This window comes from Adiantum capillus-veneris, chromosome 28 (genome assembly GCF_014529385.1).
Source record: "Adiantum capillus-veneris isolate H3 chromosome 28, ASM1452938v2, whole genome shotgun sequence".
Lineage (NCBI taxonomy): Eukaryota > Viridiplantae > Streptophyta > Polypodiopsida > Polypodiales > Pteridaceae > Adiantum > Adiantum capillus-veneris.
The window spans coordinates 86,233,318-86,251,138 of NC_140958.1; the positions used below are offsets into that span (position 1 = coordinate 86,233,318).

Sequence of the window (17,821 nt, forward strand, 5' to 3'; positions counted from 1 at the left end):
ACAAAAAATACTAGCATAAATTTGAAGAATGTTTGAATTATTTTCTCACATATTTCACCGTTTCTCTTCCCTTTACCATGGTTTGCAATCGACTAGTTTCGATTTTCAACCAACTCAAGGTGAAGCTAAAGCAATCCTTTCTGGAACACCGAATTTCTAGTTAAACCCAACCTAATCACTTTGTCACTTTCTTATTTTTTTCAAAGCCACCATGATCGTGTCACTAGTTTAATTTTGCAAAACTCATAGAGAGAGTAGTGTGCAGATGGCTCACGTCACTCTAGATTGTAAATACATGTCACTCTATTGTAAATACATGTTTCTTTTGGGCTTTGAGCTAAACTTCCCTAAGAAAACGTGGAGATCTTATTGCTCTAAGATATATTTTCCATGTAATGCATAGAAGTTTATTTGTGGATAAGTGGTGATATTTGAGCATATGAGAAGACTTGGAATCTTGAGTGAGATTTAGAGAGCTGGTTAATATTAGCTCTAAGAGTTGGTTCCCAATCCTTTTTCTATTTAATACTTTTGTAACATACAGTTGAGGTTAGTTAGAGGGCCTTGTAAGGAAGTTTGACCATGATATACCCTCCACAACATGGCACCTAGTAAAATTCTTACAAATGAGCTCCATCCTTGTTGGAGTTTGCTTTCTCAAAACCTACTGTTCTAGAGCTATCTGTTGGTATACGAGTATGAGGGTTTAAGGAAGAAACAAAGTAGGCAAGTAGAAGGATCTTTTTTGCCTTGGAGATTTTATATATGCCTCCTTCGTCCATATTTCATACCCTAATAACCTATGTACAAGTGTGAGAGGTCCCTACCTCACTGACTCAAAAGTCCAGATAGGGGCTTTGATAGGTCTCTATGTCTAATGAAAATCAGAGTTTCTAAGTAAGAAAACTTCAAGGAAAAAACCCTTACCATTGGCAATGGCTTGAGCTCTAGAAAAAGACCTAGTCATGTTTCGTAAGCAGAGACAAAACAAAAACCTAAAATACCTAAAATTTTTGGCCCTATGACCCTCCACGTATGTGAGAGCATAGCCATGGTGGACTCCCCTTCCACTTAAGAATTTTACTAGACATTATTTGGGAAAGATGGATAGTTACCCATCTAATCTAGTATAGCCATCCATGATCGACAACCTTAGTCAATCCCACTTACCACCCCACACTCACACATGATTCTTTATTTTCTAAATTACTAACACATTGTTTTAACACTTAAAATAATGGTTTCTTTCAAATTTTAGTAATAGTGTTTTTTTAAACAAATCCCTGAAAACAACAGCATTGCAAACATTCTTTATCAAACAAACATTTTTAAACTTAAGACAAGATGTTGTTAGCTAAACAAAAATGACTAGACTTTCTTGTCTCAAGAACACTTATATAGGGGTGAAAAACTGTACCCTTTCCTTCATTAAGAATGTAGCATGGAAGAAGACCACCTAAAAGTTCGGACACCCATAGACCTTAACCAGTCGCTCATATAACTAGGCGGCTCCCCTAGGATAAGAAACGGTATCCTAGCATATGTAAAGACATATACATACACGAAGTAGAGACTCTTTGTCTATGTGGGGGGCGGACTTAACATTGGTTGAATAATCATCACTGTTCAACGCCGTGAAAATATATCAAGGAATTAGATGTGATCTTGGGACACGTTGTCTTAAGAATGATAAATCAGTCCTTTACTAGTTCATCTAGACTAACCAAAGCATTTCTTTTCTAGCTTTACAAATAAGTGCACGGTGTTTCTTAGAAGATTTCCTTTTATTCTTGGTCAATTTTAACATTTCTAAACTACCCAACTATTTTCTAATGGATGCAATGTTATAATTTAAAGAACTTTTACTAAATCCTAGAAGATTTAATAACTAAGGACCCATCCAGCACAGGGATCTGTTGCGTCTCGGGGACTATTATCCATCACAATGCCACTCGGATCGGCCTTATTGTCTCGCTTGGCCCTCTTGGTGGTGATCTTCTTCTCCATTTGATGGCTTGCACGTGTTTTTTTGGGAGCTTTTTCTTTATCCTTATAAAAAGATGCTTACCATTAGGTAAAATATTGAAAACTCAAAAGCTTACCATAAGAGTTTCCACAATGCCTTTTTTCTAATTTATTTGTGAAATTGATTCATTTTTTAAAAAATATAAGCCTTTTTATTGGATTATAGTAGTATAGGTAATTCTTTTTGGTATTATATTATTATCAAGGGTTTCCAATACCTTGATTTATCCGTAAAATTTATCGCATAAATTTTTGAACTAGTTTGCTAATTTATGTTACTAGTTTTTATCTTTAAGTTTTTATCAAAAACAAAGAATTTTGAGCTTAATAATTATAAAAACTATTAAAAGAATTTTAAGATAATTATCATGACTTGATCAATGTTTTAGTTATAGTTTTAATATTTTAGTTAATTATAAGTGTAAAGCTTCTTTAGTAATTACCTCATGAATTTTAAAGTTATACTTCTAGAATTCTTGTTAATTATAAGCTTAAAATAGAGACAACTCCTGTACTAATAAATATCTGGAAGAGAATTTTGATATAATTTCCATAGCTTTTTTATAGTGTGTGGAAGCCTCCAAAATTACTTTATTTTTATCTATATTAATTTAGTATATATTTTCTTATTTAAAGAAAAATTTAAGTAATTTCAACCCTAATATATTCTAATAATTATGTAAATTTTTTCTCTTTGCTAGACTCTTAAAATGGTTCAAAGCAAGCATAACTTCTCCGGGTTATCAAACTCTAGCTATAGTACAAGGGCTATGCCAGTTCCAGATATACACATGAGAACAGGGCACCAATACTCACACACAAGAGAGAGCAGCACATATGTATTAATCATAAATGTGGCATACATGGAACAATGACCATAGCCCATACATCGATTACAAATGCAGTTAGTTGTTGCTACCAAGTCTCTAGATAGTACATGTCATAAATTACAATACCTAACTTTACCAAATGATTTTCTCATATTAAACTAATCATTTAATGTTGGAGGATAAACGGGAACAAGAGTTAGAATAGAGACATGTGCTTCTAGACCTATCTCAACACAGGACCAAAAGGAGAGATGGTTGCATCTCAATAGGGGTCCAAAAGGAGATGGTCTATCAAAGAGAAATGTGCAATAAGTGCTTCTAAACTTACCTCAGTAGGGGACCAAGAGGAGATATGGCTACATCTCAATAGGGGTCAAAAAGGAGGTAGTCTATCAAAGAGAAATGTGCATCTAGTGGAGCTTAAAAGACCTTAGGTTTAGCTTCATTAAAGACCTCCAATGGTTAGTGTTAAAAGTCCTTTGACCTTAAGCAAGCTAGGGCTGAGCTTGAGGTGGGAACCCGACCTCAACTTGCATTTGACCTTAAGCAAGCTAGGGATGTGCTTGAGGTGGGAACCCGACCTAAACTTGCCTTTGACCTTAGGTAAGCTAGGGCTGAGCTTGAGGTGGGAACTCCAAGCAAGGTGCTTGTCATGCTTGATGACTAAGGTACTTGAGATACTTGTCATACGTAAGGTGCTTGTCATGCTTGATGACTAAGGTACTTGAGATACTTATCATACTCCGAGGTTTCTTGAGAAGATTCCTATGCATGTGGGGTAAGATGCTTGAGTCAAAAAGAGACCCTACACACTTAATGAGGAAGTTGCTTGAGAATCTTCCTATGCATGGGGGGTAAGATTCTTGAGTCAAAAAGACACCCTACACACTTAATGAGGAAGTTTCTTGAGAAGCTTCCTATGCATGGGGGGTACGATCTTTGAGTCAAAACGAGACCCTACACACTTAATGAGGAAGTTGCTTGAGAAGCTTCCTATGCATAAAAGTCTCAAAGTTAGGGGAATCTTTGACCTAACCTTCCACTCACCCAAGGGGCCCCCTTTTCCAAAAGGGCACATGGGACACATGTCAAACTCTCACTAAGCTTAACCACATGTTGTGCTTGAATATTATTGGTTGGGCTAAAGAGGGGTCAATGAGCTTTTAGTTCATCCAACAAATATCTAGATATTTTCAAGATCTCTCTCTCTCTCTCTCTAAGGGGTAAGGAGGACACTTGTCAAAAGACTACCCATGTACTTGACTGCATGCTACATGTGATTGATGTTGCATGTGATTGGCTAGGGTGAGAGGGGTCCAATGAGCTTGCACCATGTGGAAAAGTTGCAACTCGCCCCAAGCAAGCAAGGGGGGTGCTAGGGAGATATACACCACACACACACACACACACACTCATTTTGTGGATCCATTCTCACTTGGTGAAAGTTGAGGAACTCCACCTCCTTCTCCAAGCTTGTGATAAGTAAGAGCCTACACCAACACTCTTGGCTATGGAATGCAAATCCAAGCAAGAGCCATGCTTCAATGCTTAAACCTGCCATATTCTCCATCTTCATTACTATGCTATTATGTATTCTAGCAAGAAGAGTGATGATAAGTAAGGAACTATTTCTTTCTCCTATGGAATGTTTCTTCTTCCTCTTCCCTACCCTCATTCCCCGCTAGCTCTCTCCACCTTCGAAGGTGTTTGAGACCTTGGGACTGAGGCTTGGGATAGTTAATTCTTTCTATAAATTTTATGGTATGCTTGTGATGCATGAAGATTTCCATCTTCATTACATCACCTAGGTCACAAGGAACACAAAGATTGTATTGTATCAAGTCTCTCTTGATGGGAGAAACTATAATACAAATGCCTATTGGAGGGGGGGACCGGCTCCATATGAATCCGGTCCTCAACTATTGTTATGTTCTCTAAACTCTCTCTCTCTTACAAAAGTATGTTCATGCCAAGTTAACTAAGTACCTTGTTTATGTTGCTACCATCAATTAAGTTCACCCGCTATGCTCACAAAGTAATCTCACAAAAGTGCTTCATCTAATTTTATAACTCTTCTCCTCTCAAAGTTCATAGGCCATTTCCATTACATTCGTATCAGAGCATTTGGTTTCTCTTTTCTTGCTTAAGAAGAGAGGTCCTTAAGTAGCCTATTAATGGTTGATTTTGTTAATTATATTAGGCTAAGTGGGATTGGGATCTGTTATCGATTTTGTTGAGCCCACTATGTGAGATATGGTGCACACCTTGGGAGCTTTGGTCTTAATAATGGAGTCTTTTTAGACTTGCCTACGGCTGTACCATTATTGAGCCATAAGAAGTCTGAAAGGAGCTATCCCTCGGCAACTAATTTGAGCCGTGGGTGTAGATACTTAAGTGCCTATTTTCAAAGGCTAAGAGGAGTAGCAACTAAGGTTTTGAATTGCCAAAGCATACACTAAGTAAACACCTAAGTTTAATTAACATGGTTGACAATAACCAAGAGAGTAGAATGAAAATCGATGACTTTGATTTTGCACATGAAGGTGTTAATGATGATGCCCCCATGTTTGTTAATTTTCTTGTTACTAGGTTGCAACAAACTATAGGCAACCCCTCTTTGCAAGCCGAAGTTACTCAACAACTTTGTGCTTATGGGATTTTCTTTCCTCTCAAAGAGGAGAGAGAGCTTAGGAGGCCTCTTGGTGAGACCCCCCAAAAGAACACTCTCTCCCATACGAGAGGAGGAATCCAAAGAACGAGAAAGTAATGACTCCCTAAGTTCCTCAAAAGATGTGGCTCCATGAGGATGGCGGTCTAGACGATCGCCAACTCCTCCCAAGAGGAAACGGTTAACCCATAGTCCTTCTACTTGTCACTCCAAAAGGGAAGAGAGGAAACAAAGGAAAAAAATGGCAAGAAAGAGGTCACCCTCTTCTCCTTGTTCTTCACCTTCCTCCTCTACCAATGAAAGCTATGGCTATTCTCCTAGAGAATACAAGAGGGGAGGAAATCGCAAATCTTACCCTGCATGGCGAAGGTCACAAAAGCTAAAGAAGTTCAAAGAGGGAGGAAAGAGTATCTCTTTTCTCACCTATGATGGCACCTTTGGTGCTATCGACAAAGTATTGGCCTTCATCCATCACTTTGATGCGGCCTGTGGAGACGAGGGCTTCATGGAGTCCTCCAAGATACACCATGTAGCTATGCACTTCCAAAATTGGCTCATCAATGTTGGGCTAGCCTTCGTGGCAATGGCGAAGCCCCAAAAACATGGAAAACTCTACGAGTTTCCATCATGAAGCAATTACTTGCAAGTGATGCAAAGGACAAAGTGCTTACCAAATGGTGAACTTTAAAGCTTCTCTCTCATGAGTCTATCCACAAATATGTGGACAAGTTTTGGGATTTACATCTCAATACTACTATCTTTCAAAAGATATACTTTGTCGTGCAAAAGAAACAATTCTGTGTGGGATTACCCAAAGAGATGGCCGAGTATGTCAACTCTCAATGGCCTAGTTCTATCACAAAGTAATCCACCACACCATGTTTGCTTCGCAGATCGATTTCCAACAAGGGGCTAGATGGAATGTCAAGCCCATGGAAAATAAAGACAAAAGTGATGCCAAGGGGAAATCCAATGCCCAAAATTCTTCCCAAGGCCATTCCAACAACAACAAAAACAATCGGTCCAAGGAGAAGGGAGTTTACAAAGGTAAATATAAACTCTCTCCTAAAGATGTAGAAGCTTTTCGTAAGGACCACAAATTTTTTAAGTGTGGGGAGCAAGGCCATGGTTATCATCCTTGACCCAAGAGAATTGCCCGCAATGAGACTCCTAGATCCTCTTTGTTTGAAGCTCCAAAAGAGGATGCTCATTGCCAAGGATTTCTCCTTTCCTATGCTTGGGGAAAGATGCAAGAGTATGATTCCTTTATTTTTTTTGACCCTGATTCAACTCACAACTTCATATCCACGGAGTTGACCACTAAGCTAGGCATACAAGCCCATGAGATGGGACATACATTGAAAGCCAATGGAGCTAGATCAAGGGACAAGACGTCTCAGTTACTTCCTTAATTGGAAAATTAAGGCTTCATGTCCAAAGCTATGTGGACAAAAAGGATTTCTTCATCTTCCCTCTCAAACATGAGAATGTTATCGTTGGGACACCATGGTTTAACCACACGACTTCCAACGTGAAGTTCCTTGAAAGGAGAATCTACTTCACCTACAGGTAAAAGAGCATGTACATAGATGCTAATGAGTTGGGGAAACAACATGTCCCTGCAATAAAGGAAATCAAGAGGAATTAGAGTTGTCTAATTTTCTAAATGGATTCCAAGATGTTTTCATTGATGACATCCCTAGTGAGCTATCTCAAAAATGAGGCATGATGACCATGCAATTGAGCTCCTATCAAGAATCTCACCACCTAACAAGCCTCCTTATCGATTTTCACAAGCTCAACAAGAGGAGATCATGAGGCAAGTGCATGTATTCGTGAAAAAAAGGGGGTGATGAGGTCTCGTTCCTCTCCATTTTGTTCACCATTGTTTTTAGTGCAAAAGAAAGACGACACATATCACATGTGTGTCGACTATAGAGCACTAAATAATATCACTATCAAAAATAGATTTCCCATGCCGCTGGTAGAAGATCTATTTGATAATTTACAAGTTTTGGCCTGACAAATGCTCCAGACGCATTCAAACTCATGATGGACAAAAATCTTTAGGCCATCCAAATTCTCTTGAAGAGTACAAGCAACACCTCCAGGTAACTTTCAAGTTGTGAGAGAGAATAAGCTTTTCATTAATCAAAAGAAAAGTGAACTTTTTATATAAGAGATTCAATATTTAGGTCACATTATCTCTAATGATGGCACCCGTATGGATCCAACAAAGTTAGAGATAATAAAAGGATGGCCTAATCCAAGGAATCTACATGAGGTACAAAGCTTCATAGGTATGTGTGCATACTATAGATGCTTCATAGAAAAAATTCTTGCTAATAACAGGCCCATTACATGACTTAACAAAAAGAAACGTTAAGTGTTCATGGACTACAAAAGTGCAAGAAGCTTTTGAGAAGTTTAATTAAGGAGAATCTTATCTCTCAATATGTGCTCACACTATTGGATCTCTCAAAGCCATTTGAGGTCCAATGTGATGCTTGTGGTAATTGCCTTGGAGCTATTTTTCTTCAAGAAGGGCATGCAGTAGCATATAAGAGTCAAAGACTCAACTTCAATAAGTGAGTATTGGGCAAATACAAAAAAGAGCTACTAGCTATTCTATATGCCCTAAACACGTGGAAACACTGTCTCTTGGGGACTCCATTCATCCTACGAATGGATCACAAAGCCTCAAGAACTTCATGACGCAAACCAAGCTCCCCGACAAACAAATGAGGTGAGAAAATTTTATTTTGCAATTTAAATTTCATATTGCTCACATTGTTGGCAAGCACAATCAAGTAGTCGATGCACTTTCACAACGACCAAGGGTAAATGTGGTTTCTATAGCAACTCACAATGATCTATCTTTTATGATGCATGAGTATGCTACTAACCAAGACTTTAAGTATGTAATTACAGCCTTTACAATAGGAAGAAACAAGAACCATTCACCTTGAAGGATGGTTATCTTCCAAACAGCAATAGGCTATGTGTTAATCACTCATACAATACAAAAGTCATGTATGAATCCCATACTTCTTCTTATGCGGGGCAAAGAAGGATTCCATAGTCTACTCTTCGAGGAGTAGAAATGTATTTTTGTTGGTCTACCATGAAAAGTAAGCATACAAGAGTATGTTTCAAAATGCGTTGTATACCAAAAGTTGAAAATTGATCAAGGGAAGAAACTTGAATTGTTTCAGTCGACAGGCTTAACAAGAAAACACACTCTATGCTTGTCAAAAACACTATTAAGGCACATCAAATGGCAACACTCTTCATATCTCAAATTTTCAAGCATCATGGATTTCCAACGTCCATAGTGTCGGACAAAGATCCTAAAATGACCAGTAATTTCTAGAAGGGTCTCTTTTGAAAATTAAGAAGTAGATTAAATTTCTCTTTCGGCCTATCATCCACAAACGAATGACCAAAGTGAAATAACTAATCTAATGATTCTTGAATCTACCAAAAGCCTATGTCATGGAAGTAGATCAATGTTCTCGATTATGGAAGTACCTACCTCTTATAGAGTATGCGTACAATGACATTGTACATACTTCTATTGAGAAGCACCTTTCGAGGTTAAAGAGGGAAGATTCAAAATTCCCTTACTACTTCAAGTACATGGAAAGATCTTCGCTACTGATGAATATAGCTGAGACCTACAAGAATCTTTTCCAAAGATTAAAGGGGCTATATCCATCTCACAGGAAAGGCAAAAAGGGCTGCTGCTAATAAGCACAAAAGAGCCTTAGCCTTTAAGGAAAATGATTGGGTCTTGCTAAAGTTTCTCAAGGATCATCTGAGGCATACTATGGGCAAGAGTCCTACGGACCACCAAAGTATGATGCTAAACTAGCACAAAGATACTATGGTCCTTAAAATTCTTAATCCATTCAATGAGATGGCTTATCAATTGAAGTTGCCCAACCATTGGCGCATGCAGAATGTTTCCCATGAGAACCTACATAAGCCTTACAAAGGAGTGCCATCAAAAGAAGCAATAGTTGCAGACCCTCCAAAAATCGAAGAGCGAGAAGAAGTACTTCAATCTAAGTCCATCCTATGACATGAAGACAAGGTATTAAAAAACGGTAAGATTATCTGACAATATCTTATTAAGTTAAATAATTATCCTTTTAGAGATGCTAAATGGATGCAAGGAATCTAGCTTAAGGATAATATGAACCTCGTCAATGATTAGAACGTTGCACTAGAGTAAGCATATAAAAATGTATTTTAAATGAAAAATGTTTTTGTCTTATAAGACTAGTTCTCTTCTTATTGTGCACAAATTTAAAAGTATGCATGCTTAGAATCATGTTTGTGGTGACGACGTCTCCCAAACACCAAGTAGAACTTGTCACTCTACTTTGGAAGTATGATATGGACTAAAGAGGAGACATGCTTGCCACAGCTATGTCTCCCAAGCACCAAATGGACTAGTCATCCATCTTGCAATGATGTTGTAGGGTAAAAAGGGATCCTCTACCCGCTAAGAAACATGGACTAATGACTAGGCTTTATCTTCTCTACCTCATAGTCAAGGACGACTATGATTTCAAGAGAGAGGTAATGGCATAAAATATAATATCTAACTTTACCAAATGATTTTCTCATATTAAACTGATCATTTAATATGGAAGAATAAACGGGAACAAGAGTTAGAATAGAGACATGTGCTTCTAGACCTATCTCAACACGGGACCAAAAGAAGAGATGGTTGCATCTCAATAGGGGTCCAAAAGGAGATGGTCTATCAAAGAGAAATGTGCAATAAGTGCTTCTAGGCTTACCTCAGTAGGCGACCAAGAGGAGACATGGTTACATCTCAATAAGGGTCCAAAAGCAGGTAGTCTATCAAAGAGCAATGTGCATCTAATGGAGCCTAAAAGACCTTAGGGTTAGCTTCATTAAAGACCTCCAATGGTTAGTGTTAAAATTCCTTTGACGTTAAGCAAGCTAGGGTTGAGCTTGATGTGGGAACCTGACCTAAACTTTCCTTTGGCCTTAAGCAAGCTAGGGCTGTGCTTGAGGTGGGAACCCAACCTAAACTTGCCTTTGACCTTAGGCAAGCTAGCATTGAGCTTGAGGTGGGAACTCCACCTAAGGTGCTTGTCATGCTTGATGACTAAGGTACTTGAGGTACTTGTCATACTTAATGAAGAAGTTGCTTGAGAAGCTTCCTATGCATGGGGGGTAAGATGCTTGAGTCAAAAAGAGACCCTACACACTTAATGAGGAAGTTGCTTGAGAAGCTTCCTATGCATGGGGGGTAAGATGCTTGAGTCAAAAAGAGACCCTAAACACTTAATCAGGAAGTTGCTTGAGAAGCTTCCTATGCATGGGGGGTAAGATTCTTGAGTCAAAAAGAAACCCTACACACTTAATGAGGAAGTTTCTTGAGAAGCTTCCTATGCATAAAAGTCTCAAAGTTAGGGGAATCTTTGACCTAACCTTCCACTCACCAAAGGGGCACCCCTTTTCTAAAAGGGCACATGAGACACATGTCAGACTCTCACTAAGCTTAATCACATGGTGTGCTTGAATGCTATTGGTTGGGCTAAAGAGGGGTCCAATGAGCTTCTAGTTCCATCCAACAAATATCTAGATATTTTCATGCTCTCTCTCTCTCTCTCTCTCTCTCTCTCTCTCTCTCTCTCTCTCAGGGGTAAGGAGGACACTTGTCAAAAGACTATCCATGTACTTGACTGCATGCTGCATGTGATTGGCTAGGGTGAGAGGGGTCCAATGAGCTTGCAGCATGTGGAAAAGTTGCATCTCGCCCCAAGCAAGCAAGGGGGGTGCTAGGGGGATATACACCACACACACACTCATTTTGTGGATCCATTCTCACTTGCTGAAAGTTGAGGAACTCCACCTCCTTCTCCAAGCTTGTGAGAAGTAAGAGCCTACACCAATACTCTTGGCTATGGAATGAAAATCCAAGCAAGAGCCATGTTTCAATGCTTAAGCTAGCCATCTTCTCCATCTTCATTACTATGCTATTATGTATGCTAGCAAGAAGAGTGATGATAAGTGAGGAACTATTTCTTTCTCCTATGGAATGCTTCTTCTTCCTCTTCCTTACCTTCATTCCCCGCTAGCTCTCTCCACTGTCAAAGGTGTTTGAGGCCTTGGGACTGAGGACCAAGTCTCTCTTGATGGGAGAAACTATAATACAAATGCCTATTGGAGGGGGGGATCGGCTCCATATGAATCCGGTTCTCAACTATTGTTATGTTCTCTAAACCCTCTCTCGTATTGTTCATGCCAAGTTAACTAGGTACCATGTTTATGTTGCTACCATCAATTAAGTTCACCCACTATGCTCACAAAGTAATCTCACAAAAGTGCTTCATATAATTTCCTAATTCCTCCACTCTCAAAGTTCATAGTCCATTTCCATTGCAGTACACCCCCTAGATACCTCGACTCTTGCCTCCACCCCAATTTACTTGCCTTTGGCCCGTTATACTTTGTCACGGTAAGTCCATCCTTATTGATTCTTCAATCTAACAACCCACGTTTGTTGGTTAGCTCTTTTGATTTCCCACCTCTAACATTCTTCCCCCCTTTTTTTGAATTGGCTCCTCAGATTTAGTTTGCTTCACAAACCTGGGTTCGGTGCCCACACTGACTTTCCCTTTAGCTTCAGTCTCATTCTAAATCTGAGCTGGATGCTCGCTAGCTTGCCCTCCTCATTTGGCAATGGATTGTCTCTTCCTCTTCTTGTCCTTGATCTCTTGATCGTCTCGATACTTAGATACTATTTGCATTAAATCCTATCCTCTCAATGCTTGGATATTATTGGCATTAAATCATGTTTGTGTTAAGGATGATGCCCATCTGCCATGTTTTGTTCATATGGTTCCCCTTTTTAGTCTTCATCCTTTCCTTGAATTCAATGGTTGACTTTTTGGGCCATGTGGATACACACACCTCTAAGCCTTGTAGATTTTCAAACAGGTGAAGCCTTTGCTGTGTGCATCTGCCTCTCATCGTATACTCCGCTATGGCTGGATTTGTTCTTAACCTGGCCTTAGTGAGTTGGGTGCACTTGTAGGCTATTGAAATCCATGTGTCGTGGGCTGGCCAGTTCCTTTCCACCATTGCTTTCTGTAGCCTTTCAGCCAGCCATTGCACATCTAGCTCCATGCCTGCTATTTCTTGCTTTTCAAGAGGTAGCCTCTAGGCTATGATGTGAAACTAGAGCAGTTTTTTGCAGTCTTACCAATTTGTTTTGGTGTTGATCCCATGCAACAAACACATTGTCTTTACATATGTCCCCTCTTAAAATCGTCTAAACAATTTGATCCATGGCTTTGTAGTTTTCCTCCATCTGACCCTTCACTTGGTGAGATTTCGTATCAGTGCTACATATTCCTCAGCATCTATTGTCTTTGTTACCCTAGATAAAGCACTAGTCGAACCTGGGTAGAGCCTCAAGGGGTGGTGTTATAGTATATAGAAATGTCAAGTTGCCTGAGAGCCTTTTGTTGTCCAGAAAAATGCACCTGTTCTCTAGTCAGTTGATGCCATGCTCTCAGGATGGTTATGATTTTGATCAATCAGGCTTCCTAGAGCTCTCGGTTTCCTACCTCTGGTGGTATTTTGATCAATCACGCTTCCCATAGCTCTCGGTTGCCTACCTCTGGTGGTATTTTGATGTTCAGTACCTCTTGATCCATATCCAACATATTAATTTTTTCTTGCATTCCGATCTCTTAAATATCCCATCAACAATCATCCATGTGGGTTTCTCAAATGTTGACAAGGGTGTGTTTATCTGAGACTTTTGACATTGCTTTATTGAATGCAAAGTGAGTGCCTCTCTGCAATCCAAATACCCATGCTTGCATCTTGAAGACATGTGGCATTATGCAATTTCTTGATATGGGAAATCTATAAAATTGTCAATTGTTCTTAAGAAAAACCAATATATTAGGCATTTCTTGATCAACATGTATGGCATGAGGAATTCCAGCTCTTGAGGGCTTTGTAGGATATGCTGGCAAGAGGTGTAGGGTCAAGAGTGCATGAAGAAGCATAAGAGTGTATTAAGAAGCACAAGGCTTTCTTGATCAACATGTATGGCATGAGGATTGCTAGCTCTTGAGGGAAGAGTGCATGAAGAAGCATAAGAGTGTTTTAAGAAGCATAAGAGTGTATTAAGAAGCATAAGAGTGTATTAAAAGGCACAAGCCTTTCTCTACTAAACATGGAGTGAAGGTTTTTATCCTTCTGCAATCACATATGCTTGCATCTCAAAGACATGTTGCATTTTGTAACAAGTTGATACAGGTAGATAGATTGATGGCAAGGTCAGACAAGGGCAATGCTTTGATTCATATGTATGTCACTATGTCGTGTACTTTTAAAAGCACAAAAAAACTTTTGATTGGTTCTCTTTTATGTGGTGTCTTGAACTACAATTTATGCATGCTATGCCAAGACAAGGACACAATGGCCATTATGTATCCCAAGATTGGGGCACTCGTAAGGAGAAAATCAAGGTGTTCATGAGCTTTGAGTCACAAATATCTTTTGAAATGCATTTATTGCAAAATATTCCAAGCAAGGGGAAGGTCAAAAAGCTCTAGACTATTTTTAGAGGAGGCAAAGCAAGGGCTTCACTCCTCCACATGCAATCACCTAAGCTTGCATCTTGAAAGCATGTGGCTTTATAAAAGAAGGTGTCATGAGAAAATATTTTCATGAATCGTGATGAGATGGATTGGAAAAGAAATTTACTTGGAAATTTTTGGTTGACACGTTGACTGGATGTGTTGTACTATTGAAAGTATCAAAAGTTACAAACTGACTTCCTATTAGCAATGCTATCTCTTGGACCGTATTAACTGTAGGACAAGCTCTACAAGGCCCTAAAGCAACAAAGTAGTAGATTGTTTGCACATAATGTGATTCAGTGATGAATTCTCTAAAAGGATAGTCTTTAGGAATGCAGGCATAGGAGGATATAACTAACAAGAGATAGCCACTAAATATCTCGACTATTTTCAATGGTGCAATAGGAGAGCATTGCTAGGGATGCAAGGATAGGAGATGATGGGCAAAGAACATCCGGGAAGTTTATAGAGGACTAGTGTGGCTGGTGGCTTTCGATTGCCTCTCTCTCTCTCTCTCTCTCTCTCTCTCTCTCTCTCTCTCTCTCTCTCTCTCTCTCTCTCTCAGCGCATAGGCGACAGTGCACACTATCGAAATCAGTCGAGGTAAAGAGCCTTCACCACGTGTCGGCGGCAGGAGGGGGGGGGGGGGGGGGGCAGGCGGGCGGAATCCCTCCCCCTTTTATAATAGTATAGATACCATGCAAGGGGTTCTCTACAATGTACAAGCTTTGGTCAGTATGTAATGTGGTGTAGTTTTGAAAGCACAAGAAGCTATTGATAGGTTGAATATCTAAAATGTTATCTCTTGAATTGCATGAATTACAAGATATGCTCAACAGGCATGACTAAGCCTTGTGACTAATTGACACTCCCTCTGTCAAGTGGGATGTACGGTCCCTATTAATTGGGGGTGGCGAGATTAATTTTGCATCGTCTGATGGCGGTTTAATCCCCAAGTGATCATCGTTGATCACAATTAAAGTGAACCCCAAGTAAATTTGATGTGAACATCAAGTGACCGCCAAGTGATCCCCCGTGTGAATCCCAATCAACATGTGATCACCTTGTGACCCCACCCATTACCCAGTGATTACAGTGTGACCCCGACTATCCCAAAGTAATTGTAGTGTAACCCCATCCATCTCAAAGTGACCTCCAAGTGAACACCATGTTATCCCCACCCCGTCATTTTTGTTATATGATTCTATGTTCACACCTTCATTTCAAGTGGTGCGCGATAGCTTAATGGGAGAGTCATGGCCGCCGGTTGTGAAGGTGGTGGGTTCGAGTGCAGGGGCTCAACCGGTCGGAATCTTTTTATTCTTGAGAATAAATGGACGGTCCACATCGTTCGAAGATGGTGGACCGTAAATCCCACCTCACAAGGGGGTGTCAAATAGTCACGAGGATGATTAAGAAGCCTTGAGTTGAAAAGAATGTGGTACATTTATTGTAAATTATGCTCCCAACCCAGACATGGTTTATCTATGTGTGTGTGTGTGTGAGAGAGAGACAGAGAGAGAGAGAGAGAGAGAGAGAGAGAGAGAGAGAGAAACAGACACACTTGTCTAGAGGGCTTCCCTTGTTTAAAGGGTTGAAGGGTTCTCTTGCAACACTGCGCTAAATGGTGCCTTCATCTGACGATTAAAGGGCCTCCTTTAATCGTCAGATGAAGGCACCGCATGGATGCATGTACAACACATGAAATGGCTTCACTTTTGTAAAGAGCGCGCAAGAGTTGGCACTAGGCTAGTTTTAGTGAATTTGGACTCCTAGTTCAAGGTTTGATGAAGGGACGCTCTAACAAATCCCCGACATGCAGGTCGTGGGCAATGGGCATGTCCGCTCAAAATCACCATTGTAGCACGAGCTCGCAAGAGAAATTAGGCGCGTGCTGCTTTGCTTTTTCTTTTTGAAGGCCGTGGTCATTCGCATTGCCAAACTCCATCTGCAGCTTGCGCTCTCTACTCTCCCTCTCTCTCTCCCTCTCTCTCACACACACACATACGCGCACACACTTTGTCTTGCCGCTTGCCATGGGCAGTTTCGACTCTGGCCTTGGCCCTTACGGGTACCAAGCCATGAAACACGCAGGCGATCGCTCCCCCAATGCTGCTGCTCATAACCAGGTTGCTTCCCGATCTCCCATTAAGGTGTCAAAGATATTGGGCCTGCACCAGGTCGTACGCCTGCGGCAGATGGTGCTCCAATGGCGTCGCTGTGCAGCAAACAACATTGACCGCACCCTCCAGGTTATGTCACCGCGTCGTCGCAAGCTCCTACGAGGCTCGAGCTCATGTGGGCGATCATCTGAGGGCAATGATGGCAGCAGCCGTGAAGCACATCATGACCAGCTCCCACCAGCTATGGGCTACTCAGCAATTTATGTCGGCCGCAAGCAGAGGCGCTTCGAAATTCGCACAAAAGACATTAATCACCCGCTATTGCGTGAGCTTTTAGAGCGGACTGAGGAGGGATTCAGGCTCAATCAACAGGGCGGGTTCGCCATTCCGGCATGCGAGGTTGTCCTGTTTGAGCATTTGCTTTGGATGATGGAGAATCAGGACATGGAGCACCTATTTGAAGATCCATCAGAGCTTAGGGAGCTTCTTGATCTATACATGCATGGCAGCAGCATGCCGACGTCTTGCTTGCAAGAGACGAACCTCAGCGAGGTTACTTGTTCTGTGTGTGCTTGTTAGCTCTGGCTATGAGAGGCTCCACCATTAGAGTCTTGTTTTGTGCCTGTGTGGGTGTGCCCAACTTTGCTAAGAAAGATTAGGATGCATATAAAAATGGGCAAGAGAGGATGCCTTCAATATAGTGCCTTCTCTCACAATATACTTTCTTAGTGGGAGTTATACTTGCCAATAACATCATGTGCCATTTGCAAATAATGCCAACTGCCCAAGTTTCAATTGGCTTTTAAGGTCTAGTACATTTGATGAGGGCAATCGTATGTGAAAAAACATCTCACTCTTCAGTGTTCACTATTGTTAGTTTGCATTTGGACAACAACAACAGTTCAATGTTAGGCTTTGAAGGGCTCCCTATTCTCTCAAAAAGATAGGCACTGACAAGTAGTATCCTTCCATAGGGAAGGGCTTATTTTCATTTTTCCCTTCTCAACACAAGATATTACAAAAAATTGCAAGTTAGTTTTGGTCACTTAGCGACATGTTTGATGAAGACCGTAAGAAGGCAACATGTTTGGTGAACAATCTAAGTAGAATTCTATCCCAGGGAGGTCACCTAATAAAAAATTTAACTTATCACTTGAATTCAACAGAAGGGTATTTAAAGTTTTTGAAACTTACAAAAATATATATACATAAGGGTATTATTTTTTCAAATTTGAAAAAAACCTACAGATTTTAAACAGACTTTAAAAGAAAAGAGTAGATTATATTCTTATACAATTCATAGATAAGTGGTTTTACAAACATATCTCGAACGCACGTGATATGGTAGTTTTACACATAGTAAACCACCCGAGAATTCTATTTACAACCCTTACTACAGGTCAAAACATTCTCCATTAGTAATTTGAAATTGCATGAAAATTGGAAGAGACTCATATGCAACATACTACTTTCTTGTTTTCAATGCTATAGCATGTCTATGTTTCCTAAATTAGATGGGTGTCTAAATAT

At 40.1% G+C, this 17,821-nt stretch overlaps 1 protein-coding gene across 1 annotated transcript; it reads left to right on the top strand.

Moving 5' to 3' along the window:
* The first annotated feature begins 16,097 nt into the window (after positions 1 to 16,097).
* On the top strand, positions 16,098 to 17,265 carry LOC147420818 (uncharacterized). The gene has a single exon (XM_086504716.1). It carries the CDS (start codon positions 16,205 to 16,207, stop codon positions 16,868 to 16,870), a length of 666 nt encoding a protein of 221 aa, XP_086360842.1. The 5' UTR covers positions 16,098 to 16,204; the 3' UTR covers positions 16,871 to 17,265.
* The last annotated feature ends 556 nt before the right edge of the window (positions 17,266 to 17,821 follow it).

What these genes read in the sequence shown, in the direction of transcription:
- LOC147420818 (XM_086504716.1), top strand. Translation starts at nt 16,205, where the DNA reads ATGGGCAGTTTCGACTCTGGCCTTGGCCCTTACGGGTACCAAGCCATG.